The 13,928-nt window shown below is 42.3% G+C and overlaps 1 protein-coding gene across 7 annotated transcripts in view; it reads right to left on the bottom strand.

Annotated features, from left to right (window-relative positions):
* The window catches only part of LOC137410963 (RNA-binding motif, single-stranded-interacting protein 1), a 125,975-nt gene extending 124,197 nt beyond the window's left edge, over nt 1-1,778 (bottom strand). For all 7 annotated transcript variants that reach the window (XM_078768924.1, XM_078768925.1, XM_078768927.1 and 4 more), the window contains exon 1: nt 1,605-1,778. In XM_078768924.1, coding sequence (XP_078625050.1) covers nt 1,605-1,763 — 159 coding nt within the window. In that variant the 5' untranslated portion in view covers nt 1,764-1,778. The remainder of the gene's footprint in view (nt 1-1,604) is intronic.
* Between the last annotated feature and the right edge of the window lie 12,150 nt (nt 1,779-13,928).

Here is a 13,928-nt window from a genome sequence, read left to right as displayed (position 1 = left end):
GTTTGACTAACTTCTTTCTGATGATATATAGTGATGTATTTTTGTCTGGCGAGAATCTACTCAAGTATTACCGAGGTCTTCTGATTTCCCAGAACCAGGATTTGGATACCACAGATAAATACTTATATCTTGTCTTGATAAAGTTCTTCATTGAAGTTAATTTTACAAAGCTATTATTATCAGAGAGTGCGTTGGCACTGTCGACTCTACGTACTAACGTCGGGATGACGCGGATAAAAAATGTCGGCCCCACCCACTGATACAAAACAAAGGTTGGAGTATCTTTTCGTCCTCTCATAGTAGTTTATCGAGGACATTTGCATTTTGAGTGCATAATAATTTTTATTGACTCTTCAAGTGAACAAAACAGTAAAACCCACGAGAGTGTCTTTCACGTGTCCGGCCATGCAGAAATTCCTCGAGAGGCTCCGCCCCTCCCTTCTGTCCCCGCCCTATTGGTTAGAGGGAAACCACACCAGTTATTTTGGGAATTTCTAAGTGCAGGTCCTTGTGTGGCGTGAGGCTGGATAAAGACATTACTCTTTGAGAAACAAGCAATAAGACAGCGCTGCAAGATACAGTCAGGGTTACGTAAGACAATATAGGAACATGTGCAGTGTTTGACTTTGCTGACTAAGATATCTTGAGACTTTTGTTCCAAGATTGGGTATCCCCTGAGTACCATGTACCATTGTGTTATTCTACATTGTAAAAAATTACAGAAACAAGTGAATAAAATTTTTTATGCCAGATTAAAAAGGCAATGTCGGGATGACAAACTACAGTCTAAAAAAGGTCCTAAACAAGATAGGGATGATGTTGGTTTAGAGAGCAGCTAACAGTATTGCCATCACATAACAATCCCTACATCACAGTCTCCAGACTATTGTCTAGGGCTAGGCCGAGCTAAAAGTATTGGAAGCTCCTATATTTCATTTCTGCATAAATATAAGAAGCTCCTACATAATTTCAGGGACTTCTTGCAGCCTCAGTTGTCTTTCCTACTTTTCTTTTTTATCAACTTAGAGTAACCAATCACAAATGGAGATAATTATAGAATGCTGTTTTTAGAGATGTTCATGCAGTTTGTAAGAAGTTGATGATCATGTACTGATATTATAACATTGTACTCAGGCTGCTAATTTGTACAGTCTCAGTATGTGGCTACACTACAGGAGTAATCAAGTACTGGTGTAACCAGTGGAGTGTTTGTAGAAGCTGTTAGCTGCTCTCTAAACCAACATCATCCCTGTCTTGTTTGGGACCTTTTTTAAACTGTAGTTTGTCATCTCTACATTGCCTTGTTAATTTAGCATAAATTTTGTTATTCACTTGTATATTGTGTACTCACTGTGAACCAAATATTATATTTGTATCAATTTCTCCAGAGTGGAGATGGAAATATCCACACAGAAATGGGGATTTCCAAATGAATGCAAATTTCTACAGGCATTATACTGCAATCCTCAAATAATTTGGCTTGAAACTGAGCATTATTTTATAAACTAGAATAGATCATTTATCTCCTATCAATTGTGAAATTAACTCGCGAGTCAAATAAGAAAGCAATGACCGTTCATACAATTGTTGGTCAAATTGCCTACCTTGGCCATCTGAGCTTGAACACCAGCTGAACGCAAACACATCACGGCTTTCTGTGCAGCAGAGGGAGAGTCAAAATCGACAAATCCATAACCTGGAGGGCAGAGGAGGTGGATGGGGGTGTCACTTTGATTTGTACACACCAAAAACAAACATAACATCAGTGGAAACCAAATTTAAGTTGTTAAGCTAAAACGACATGGCTGTCTGAAATAAGGGTGCAAATTAGCAATGAAAACCAGTCTATAAATGATCACAGACAAGTTTACATTTGCAAAGATGGCTTTAATAACGTCTGTGACCACAATTAACCCCAATACAAGCTAGTATATGTTTTGTCGTCAACAAAACCAGATGATCAAGCCCTCACTGTGAGATATTGCATCATTCTTCGATCAAGGCCACTTCCAGTTGATCAAGAGACTGTGGTGGACTTAATGACTACAACCATGCCTCCCAAGAATGTTTCAAGCATGTTTAATTGGATATTGAGTCTAGATCAAGCAGACTAACCCATGCGAGTGATGCTGTGGTCCTGAAGTACCGTGTTTACAATGGTGTGGATTGGCAGTGTCATCCATAAAGATGAAGTTGGTACCATGTTGTTGGTCAAGAGGGAAGACTAAAGGCATAATGACTTCATTCCTGTATCTGACAACAGTCACAGCACCACTCCAAATGAGGACAAGTTTAGTTATTCTGCCAATCCCTCTCATTAGGCGTCCCCACCAAGCTGATCATGCTACCTAATGATACAATTAGAAGATCCACCACTACACCGTGTCCAGGCTCCACGTCCATTATTAAAATCAAGGCAGAAAGAAAATGCATCAAAGAAAGCAACATCGCACCAATGGGACACCCTCTAGTTGTAAAGCTGTGCACCCATTGCATGAAATGCTGCTCGTGTTTTGTCAGTGTTTGAGAGACACAAAGCAGTGGTCTTCTGGACCACTTACCTTCTGCAGAAAGATTGTCCCAAACTGTTTTCAGTTAAAATTGGATGGTTAATTCATCTTTGCAGGTCATTCTGGATCATTCTGCTATTTGAAAGGGGCGCCGTCTGTCAAGCGTGATAAGATAATGATCCTCATGAAGGGGTGTTAACCATGGATGACCTGAATGATGTCTCTCCATGAACTTGATTTCCAGTCTGATAGTACCTTGTTCATGCCCTAAAACCGATGCAGGAATGAGCACTGTACTGGGGAGCAACCACAGTTTCCCCCACCCCCCCCCCCTACTCTCCCCCAATCCCCATCCCCCTGAACCATCTTGACAGTGTGAGCCATCTCATTTAGTGCTAAATGATACCTTGCCATTCCCAAAATAACTTGGAACAAATGGGTAGCAAATTTATAGAGGGTAATGTCATGGGAGTTTGTAAACATATACACAGATTCTAAAGGAGATGAGATTTGCATTTTCAATTTCCAGGAGAGCTCAATTCAAGCGACGATAATTGTAACATTACCTGTTGCATGTCCAATTTCCCGATTGGGATTTTTCTGTAATAATCATGGTCTGTAATAAACACATGATCAATAAATTCTCTGAACCGTGAATCCAGAGTTTATTTCACAGTTTAAAAGTTGTCGCTTAATCTTCAGTGAGGAATATAAATTTCTCAACCGCAAGCAAATGTAAACAGACAGGACTTGGCTGAACATAAGAGGAGGTTCAAACTCTTTACATCCGTCACTGAACGTGGTGGGAGGTTATGTATAATCTCAAAAAGTTGTGGACGGATTCGGACAAAACGTGGTGGACAGGTTGGGTCAAAAATGGACGAAATGATTACATTTTGGTGAAGGACCGGATCCGGACAATGTAATTTTAAAAGTGATTCTTCACCATTGAGTGATTGAGGGCTAAAAACGATATATAGCATGAAATCTCAAAACGTTGCGGACGGATTCGGACAAAACTTGGTGGACATGTTGGTGAGCGACAAGGAAGAATTCATTCGATTTTGGGCAAGATCCAAATACGGTTCCAGATACGAGAAAATTTTAGTTCTTATAATGTTTCTTCATCATTGAGAGATTTCCAAACTCAATGGCATCATCGTTAGAGTGTCCACTCCGAGTACGGGAGGTCTGCGGTTTGATTCTGGCCCTAGGTGAGTCATACCAAAGACTTCAAAAATGGTACGTGCTGCTTCCTCACTTAAAACTCAATATTCAGAGGATGGAGCACGTTCAACTGGCAGCATGCCGGATGACTGATAGTTTGCTCTATTACACTCAGCCATGTCATTGTAGGAGTATATAAAGCCTTCTGTGACTTTTCAAGTCTGACTCCATCTGTGAACTTCCCATCTTCTCTCTTCTGGACCTGATAATGAATAACTTCAATTACAACCTCTCCTGTTCCTCCTCTGTCCTGCTTAGTTCCTTTGCCTATCTTCTTGTGAAAGTCGAAGTCTTTCTGGTTGCTGTTAAAGAGCTCCCAATAGCACCACAGTGTCTGGCTATTCACTCAGGATGACTGGCAAGGACTGCATTCTGCCTTTTCAAATAAGGATTTTTAACTCACCTGGAACGCAGTTCAAGGGAGCTTATGCGATGGCACGTCGTCCGTCCGTCAGTCCATCAGTCGGTAAACACCTGCAACTACTTCTCTGAAACCGCTGATGGGATTGTGACAAAATTTGGCACAAATGATATTTGTTATGTTGTGACTAAAGTTTGTTCATGGCATTAAAAAAAAATCAGGTTCTAAGGGGTTCTATTGGGGGTCAAAGTGGGTCCAGGTTTGACCCCCAAAATAGATATTTGCTTTCTTCTCTGACACAACACACAATTCAGATGAAACTTGACCACAACCTTCACCACCCGTGATGTACCAAAGTTTGTTCTCAGCATTAAAAAAAAAAATCGGGCCTTGAGCGGGTCTACGGGAGCGGGGGTGGGTGGGGGGGGGGGTGTTGCCCCCCCAGAAGAGGTATTTTTTTGTTTGTTTGTTTAAAGTCTTAGGATTATGTTAGTATGATTCTACATGCTGCCCTGTCTTCTAGCAACCATTGAAGTTGGTTTAAAATACCTTTAGTCTGTGTAGTATACTGTTTATTCTACCAGGTGAGCACCCAGGGGTCCTATGTTTCTTTCTTCTCCTCCACATATGATATTGACTGTGTCTGGGAATGCTTTAACGGAATCGTGCTTTATTCCAAGTTACTTGTCGGCATCACATCCTCGACCCTGCTACACCTAATCCTGTAGCAAATTAGTGGCTATCAAATACCTCGCTTTATGATCATGGAAGGCTAAATAACATTTGGTAATATGATAACATTTCAATCAAGGATAACATTTGGTAATATGTTATCCTTGATTGATAACATTTGGTAATATAACATTTGGTATAACATTTGATCAAGGATAACATTTGGTAATATGACAATGCATTCTGAGGGAAGACAGAAATCATAATATGGCTAATGTTAAGGCAAAACTGTGCAACGTGCTGATGCAGAAGGCCCCTGCTGATGCAGAGCCAAAAGTGTTTCGACAATTGTTGTGCCAGGAACACAGTAAATCACTTTTATGACCACATAAACAAGATAATAACCAATCTAAAATTTCCAATGGGGTCTTAAAGGGGGTGGGAAGTTGCCATTCCGAGATCTGATTGTTGAATGCCATCCTGGTGGATACTTTTAATTTGCAAACGACAACTAAAGTCGGGATCAGACACCAAACAAACAAAGCAGACTTGCTTTGGAAGCTGGACACAATACGTTATATGGACTGAATGAATATGGCACAAGACCAAGCTTTGAACACCTCACATCCCACTCTTGAGTAAAATATGGGAAAGGCGGCAGAAACAGACGCCCCAAGCGTGCAGTGTTAATTTCATTTTGAGCCAATGGAAAAATAAAACATATTTATATTACAGCCTTTTGCTATAACAGTATATTTCCTGAGGAACAGAAGCATGCAGGCTCATGTGAAGGTGCACATGCATATCTGATTTACGACCACACACTCAATGCCCTGCCTCCCCAACTCCTCCATCCCATAATTTTCCCATTCTTCACACGTTTGAATCGAGCTGTGATGTTAACTTTTAAATATGCTAAAGGTTGTTTGACATAATTTTACACTAAGTGATTTAAGCAACGATATATAATTTGGTTCATGTTCCATGCAGGAGTATGTTAGGGTAAAGTGTGTCAGTGTGTGTGAGGGTGTACGAGGCTGTACAATGGTGTAAGAGAGTGGGGAAATGCAGGACAGCTTCAGTCGTGGCCAAAAATATTGGCACCCTTCTACTTTTTTCAATTAACTCACAATTTTCTCTAAAAATAAGTTGAAATTGACAAAAGCATTTGGTCTTCACAATTCTTTATTTCACCGTTAATATTACAGAACCTTTGTTTTTGATTCAGAACTTAATATATCCGATCAAATAAGAAAATAAAAAGAAATGGTATTGACAAAATTAATGACATCCTCGACTTAATATTTGTTTGCACGGCCTTTGGACAAAATAACTGCAGTCAAGTGCTTCCTATAGCCATGAATGAGCTTCCTCAACCCCTCTACTGGCAGTTTAGCCCACTCTTCTTGTGCAAACTGCTCCAGTTCTCCCAGATAGGAAGAGGGCCGTCTTCTCCCAATTGCTGTTTTCAGATCTCCCCACAGGTGTTCAATGGGTTTCGATCTGAACTCATTGGTGGCCACTTCAGAACAGTCCAACGTTTTGTCTTGAACCATTCCTGGGTGCTTTTAGAAGTGTGTTTGGGGTCATTGTCATGCTGCAAGACCCATGACCTTTGATGGAGACCCAGCCTTTTTACACTGGGTTGAACATTGTGCACCAAAATGCCTCGGTAATCTCCTGATTTCATGATGCCATGCACACATTCAAGGCACCCAGTGCCAGAGGAAGCACAGCAACTCCAAAACATCACTGAACCTCCTCCATGTTTGACTGTATGGAAGGTGTTCTTTTCTTTGAAGGCTTCATTTTGTTTTCTGTAAACATATAGATCATGTGCTTTACCAATAAGCTCTAATTTGGTCTCATCTGTCCACAGGACATTCTCCCAGAAGGATTTTGGCTTGTTCAGGTGTGTTTTAGAAAACCCCAGTTGGGATTTCTTATATCTCTCTCTGAGCAGTGGAGTCTCCTGGGTCTCCTACCACTTTGATTGAGTTGGGTGATGGATGGTGCGAGTTGAAACTGTCGTACCTTGTGTCTGAAGGTCAGCTTGAATCTGTTTGGCAGATGATCGAGGTGCTTTCTCCACCATTCGAGCAATCCTTCGCTGCAATCTTTGGTCAGGTTTTCTCTTGCGGCCACATCCAGGGAGGTTGGCTGCAGTGCCATGTGCCTTAAACTTCCTGATAACATTGCGTACGGTGGACACAGGAACATCAAGGTCTGAGATGGACTTGTAGCCTTGAGATTGTCCATGCTTGGCTATAATCTTGTGTCTGACCTCCTCTGGTTTTCTTTCTTTTCTCCATGCTCATTGGGGTACACACAGTGACACAAAACAGCAGAATGACTCCTTTTCTCCATTCAAACTTGTTGAATGAGTGATTTTTATATTGCAGGTGCCTGCAACTCACCACAGGTGAGTTCAATTCCAAAGTAAAGGAGAATCAACTGCTTGAAATCTAATTATTTCAAACAACTTCTAAAAGGTGACAATAATATTGAACAGGCCATTTTAGGATTTCTGTGTGGAATAAGCTAAGATTTAGTAGTTTTTTCAGCTTTTTTTGTTTTGTTCCATTGCAAACCAAAGAAATACGTATGTGGATACCAAAAGATTTTAAAATTTAAACAATTTTCTGGAAGAAATGGTGCATTGTTTGAAAAAAAGTGCAATGGTGCCAATATTTTTGGCCACGACTGTATTTTACAGACTTGGCATTGAATATGGAATATTTTTTTTGTGGGGGTGAACTTACTTTGCAAGATGTCTTAGAACCAAAAGTTCATTGGAATTATGTTGAAATTATTCTAGATTTTGTTAATGTGACCTTTAAAAGAAACAAAAACCACATTTGACATTTCGAAACAAATAAATTGATCCTTGAAAGTGATGTAAACTGATATCGAACTCAATTCATGGACAGTACTGTGTTAAACTTCTGTACGTTTTCCAGAAGTATCTCTTTATTTTGCACATTAGCCAAAATTTTTTTTAACAAAAACAAAAGTTAAATTACGACTGGGATTACGGACAGTAAAATTACAATTCAGTACTTCGTGTAACCCCCACGAGTATTCAGGAGAGCACGTAGACGTTGAGGCATGCTGTTGACGAGATTTGCCAAGGTTTGGACAGGAATCGCTTGCCATGCAGTGACAATAGCCTGCTGCAATTCACGCACAGAGGTCGGCTGCTGGTCCAAGTGGTCGATTTGACGCGTTAATTCTGCCCACAAGTTCTCTATCGGATTCATATCCGGGGACATGGCAGGCCACTCCATATGCTCTACACCACGGGCAGCAAGAAAGTGTTGGATCATGCGAGCACGATGACAAGCATTGTCATCTTGGAAGACAAAGTTTCCTCGAAAGGCTGCACGAGCAAATGGAAGCAATGTTTCTTCCAGAATGGCCCTGTACTTGAACTGGTTCAGGTTTCCATTCAGAACAACCAGGTCAGTTTTACCCCCTGCATGAAAAGCAGCCCAAACGGTCACCCCACCACCTCCAGCTTGGACTCTTGGCACTATACAATCTTTGTTGTAGGCTTCATGCACTTGTCTGCGCACTCGGACGCGGCCATCTTGACGATAGACCAGAAATCTAGACTCGTCACTGAAGATCACGTGATTCCAGTGTACTGACTGCCATTGACGGTGCTCTCTGGCCCACTGCAATCGGCGCTGGCGGTGTTGTCTGGTCATGCGTGGCTTTCTCAGGGGATGCCTGGCACGATAGCCTGCTTGAATCAGTCGTTGGTTGACTAGCCTTCTGGATACAGGCACATTTGTCAGTTGCTGCCACTCAGCCCTAAGCCGATTAGCTGACTTGGTACGGCCATTGCGGACTAACCGTTGCAGCTGGCGATCATCCCTGCTTGTGGTTCTGCGGGGACGTCCTGGCCTCGGTATTGGAGTAGGGACACCCCTCTGAGCATTTCGTTTCAGGATCTTTGACACCTGACCTTGAGTGATGCCATACTGCCGAGCAATGGCACGCTCTTTCATGCCGTAATTTCGTAAAGCCACCACTCCATGACAAACAGCATTGTCGAGTTGACGGACCATCTCCAGAGGAAGCGGAAATAACTTTTGGAGACGTGCAGCACTTGTTTTCCACTAATACAGAACGCAACAACCATTGTATACCCGACTGTGAAGCCAATCGTCAAATGCACCTGTCCGTACATTTTGCCACGCCACCTGTGATATAATCCTGTTGTTGACTTCTTGCTGCGACAGACAATCAGTGACATGGTTCTTTTAACAAATAAATCACCAAAGTTTAAAAGAAACTCACCAGATTGATATACTGAGTTAAGAAAGTAAACCCAAGTCAAGAAAAAAAAATATTCCATATTAAATGCCAAGTCTGTAGTATAGGGCAGCACACACGAGTTTAAGACAATACTACATATCATAGGGTAATGCAGAACAGCGCAGCATATTATACAGGTTAATGTACCATATTACAGCATAATGCAGATTGGTGCATCATGATAGAGCATACTGTAACATAAGATGGATGTAATGCTTCAACCTTCGTGTGTTTGTGTGAAATGACATTTTACGCATATTTGATAATTTAAGGGGGCCAACTCTGTAAAACTTCTCGACGCAACTTATCCGTAAGCGGCTGTTGTACTTACAGGTTATTGCACACAAGATGACAACACAGCAGTCCTTCCTAGCAGTCCCGTGAACAGCTCTATTGGTATCGAGGTCTATAATAAGGTAACTGCATTATCCGACTACAATTCCATGCTGGAAATATAAAGGAAGTGTCGAGCGCTCTGTGGGCATATTGCTTTGTATTGGTTGGGGAGTAAATTTGATGTTATGGATAAAGTGGTTACCCAAGTCACATGACGGTATTCTCAGAAATCTGTAGGCCAACATCATCACCCTCATGCCAATTACGAGTCCGTTTTGATGTAACTTGAGAACTGCATCGCTTGCATGTGTTACAATTTAGCCATACGCGTTAATTGAAGAGTTTTGTAACAAGTCATGAATAATTGATGTGCAAGTATATTTCGTGCATGAAGCGCAAGTTGTTTACGTTGAAGGAATATTGTTTACATTTGCTGATGTGTAAAAGCAAGGTACGGTAACTGAGATATTGTTTTCTCGTTTTATTGCAGTCATTCACTGCTTTGAGACATGCCACATGTCTCATGGATTCAGTTTCAAAGTTTGTATGTCATTGAGGACATCTTATTATAATAGAGCAAACGTATCTGGTTATCTTTGTTTATATGCGACCAAAGCGTCTTCTTCTTCTTCAAATAAAATTCACACCCAAAACACAGTCCGTGAACTCTTAATTACGTTTAGACTGCTGAGACCCCTCAGACCTTTGACGACCCTTTAAATCCCCCAAGACCCTTAAGACCACCAATACCCCTGAAGACCTAAAATACCCTCAAAGACCCAAAATACCCTGAAGACCCAAAATACCCTGAAGACCCAAAACACCCCAAAGACCCTGAAGACCCCAAAAGACCTAAAAGACCCCAAAGATCCAAAGCACCCTGAAGACCTAAAAGACTCCGAAGACCCAAAACACCCTGAAGACCCTAAACACCCTGAAGACCCAAAACACCCTTAAGACCCAAAACTCCCTGAAGACCCAATTTTACCGCTCTCCCCCACCATCCCCCATCACCATACCCAACCCATCTCCCCTCCACCATTCCCCCATTTCCCCCACGATCCCCAATCCACGACCACCACGCCTACCCCCCCCCCCCCTACCATTCCCGCCATCCCTCACCCCCAAGAAAGCAGACATGGTCAAAGATGCCTACCCCTCTGAAACGACGTGCGGTGAGGCCCACGGAGCCTCGTCATGCCGGGCAGCAATACTAGTTGGCAGTGCCTTCGATTCTGAATCATGATCTTGCCAGCTATAACCAATTTTCCAAATTGTTTAATATTTTATGTTTTAACATAAAAAGCCCATCTTTTTGTATACAGTGTCAAGGGTCATGGATGAGCTTTAAGTTATAACCTATAACAGATCAGGATGTAACAGAACAAATGATAAAATATCTTTGCTTAAAATATTGATATTTATCCACAGTGTTTTGAGACAGATTGAAGAAAATACATTTTGGCTGTATAATAGTAAAAAGGGTATGATATTATCTTACTATAATTCACAAAATGTCTGTCTGTCTGTCTGTCTGTCCGTCCATTCAAAGGTACCGCAAAAATGGCTGAACCGATCGCAACGATATTTTGGGTGGGTAATCCTGGGATCTCCTGGAGTAAAATAGGGTATATTGTTTTCCCAATTTCAGCTTTGGCCTCCAGCATTTTCAGGTTTGGACTCCTGCATAACATTCGTGTTCGAATAACGTTATTTCCCCGGGTGCCGCACAAACGCTGCACCGATTGCTGCACGGCTGCACCGATCGGCTGCACCAATCGGACTTGGTGACCTCGGACAAAGACCTTTCATAAGGATATGGGTTGAATCCCTGCTTGAGAGAATGCCAACCCCCTCCCCGCCATCATGGTCGTCTCTCCAACTCACAATCCCACGAGATATGTGGAAAGGATGACCCAAAACCAATTATCTTCTTTTTGATTCGTATATAAACATCATTAAAAGTAAATAATGACCTCGGCCAAAGTTCAAACGACGTGAGTTTATCTCTACATGAGAGAATTCCACATAGCTATTTGGGTGCCGGTGGTGTATACGTTAACAGATCGCTCTCTCCATCGATCTTGCCAAGGCCGTAACACCTATCGGCTCAAAATCCTTTTAACTGTTGACTTGGTAGTTTTTACAATGAAGGAAACACGTATGGGGAGTACATACGACATAGCGATTGTGAATGTGACAGCTCTGAGGCATCTTTCGCTTCACATCAAATTATTCATTACATTCATTCATTCATTTAATGATCATTACGCTCATTCTTACGCTCATTAAACGTTCATTAAACATTAAACGTTCATTAAACGATTACGAAAATAAAAACGAAAAACATTACGAAATTACGTTCACACCGTCACATCAAACACTACCGTGAACACAAACATCCTCACGACATCGTCACAATGAAAACATCGTCACAAACGTTATGTTATGTAATTCAAACCATGACCACATCGAATATTGGAGAGCCCATTGCCCAAATTTGAAACACGATGGAATCATATTTACCGATATGAACAGTGATGTGGCTTTTATTGAAATTCTACAAATACTGTTTAGATTTTGATGATTTGCGTGTGATATGATTTAACGGATGTTTATATAAATCGTTTAAAATAAAAAAAGCCTTCAATTTCTGATATTTTGCCTTTTCATTTGGGCCTCCCAATTGAAGGCCTGCCCGTAGGGCGGGTACCGTTGCTAGTCTATATAATACGATTGTTTGTCCGTCTATCCGTCCATGTGTAATGCTCCTTTCCACTCATTGGACAGCTGGCCTGACTCCACCCATAATTTATAACCTGAAAAATCATACGGCCACCATTTTGGTGATATGCGAAACAAGAGACATTTCTGGAGCTATCAAATTCACAATCGCCATGCCCTCCATATAAGTTTTCCATTCAGTGCAAAAAGACGAAAGCAACTGTTAAAAGGATCATCACATATCAAAAGGTTGGAGCAGATATGCGTCACAGGCCTTGGGGACGCAACGGTAGTTATAGGCCTCGGGCTTCAGTCCTTATGCTTCAGGCCTCTGGTGTCAGCCTATTATGGGCCAGCACAATTGGAATCTATTCGAGGCATATAACCACGATGTATTATAAATGCACATAAGCTGTTGCCATGTTTTTGCTTCAAACCATGGACTTGTTTTGGACCCCAGTGAAACCAAAGCTTTCAGAATCATTGGAATCTCCCGCTATAAAGCTGATTGTGAGGGCCTTTCACTCACTTACCGCAGGCAGGTAGGTGGCCTTTCTGTCTTCTACCGACTCCTCTCCGGCCTAGCTCCCTCAGCGCTATCTGTGCTCTGTCCCCCAAATATTCCAACAGGTCGCACAAGATCTGCCAGCAACCCTCTCCTGGTGAAATTGCCAAAATCAAGACTCTCTGCTGACCTTCACTCTTACAGTCCTCTTTACTCCCGCCTCTGGAACAAACTCCCTCACTCTCTTCAATCCCACTCCTCCCTCCAGGTCTTTAAAACAACTGATCACCACCATCTCTTATCTTCCCCCATCCAAAACCTTGATCTTTTCTACCACCGTTAATTCACCACAGATCCACTTTTTTGAAATACCAACTTCTTTCCTGGAAGTCCTAGCAGTGTCCATGTGTTTTATACCTTTGCCACCCCTCCCCACCCCCTTCCCACGCCTCCTCCCCCCAAGCCCTCTACCTACCACATATCTCCCGATGTCCCTGCTCTCAAATGTTGTACTTGTGTGATTCCCCCTCTCTCCCCATCTTGTCTCCCGCTCACTTTATTGTATGTTTTATGTGTCGTTTTTTTATTTGTGATTAATGTTAGCTCTTACACGAACCTGCCTGCGGTGAGTGAGTGAAAGGCCCTCAGAGTTAGCTTCATCGCAGGAGATTCCAATGATTCTGAAAGCTTTGGTTTCAACAGCATGAAGCCGAGCTGTATGTGAGGCAGGAGCACCAGCCCAGAAGGGAGAGCAGTATTCCATTGAGCTGCGGATGAAAGCCTTGTATGTGGTGAGGAGCTCAGGTGTGCCAAAGAAGGATCTCGCACGACGGAGGATGCCCAATCGGCGACTGGCTTTGGAGGCCAGCTTGGAAATGTGGTTTTCCCATGAAAGATCAGGGCAGATAGTGAGACCCAAAAGCTTGAGTGACAGAACTTCTTGGAGAAGATTGTCCAGAAAGTAGATGGGAGGGTTGTCCAGTCCAGTGGGTCTTTTTGGAGAGACATAGTAAGGGTGTGAGATTTGTAAGGATTGAAAGACATGTTCCACTTGTTTCACCAGTCTGTGATTTTGTCCAGGTCTGCAGAGAGTGAGGAGGCTGCAGACTGCCGATCTGAGGGATGAGGAATGGAGTGGCAGAGAGTGGAGTCATCAGCAAAGAGATAGAGAGGATTTTCAAGAGAGTCAGAGAGATCATTGATGAAGGCCAGAAAAAGCACATGGCCCAGAATACTGCCTTGAGGAACTCCAGCCTGAACAGGAAGGGGA

The sequence above is a fragment of the Myxine glutinosa genome, unplaced genomic scaffold (genome assembly GCF_964187855.1).
Source record: "Myxine glutinosa unplaced genomic scaffold, kmMyxGlut1.1 SCAFFOLD_712, whole genome shotgun sequence".
In the NCBI taxonomy this organism is placed as follows: Eukaryota; Metazoa; Chordata; class Myxini; order Myxiniformes; family Myxinidae; genus Myxine; species Myxine glutinosa.
This window is presented reverse-complemented; position numbering and strand designations above follow the sequence as displayed.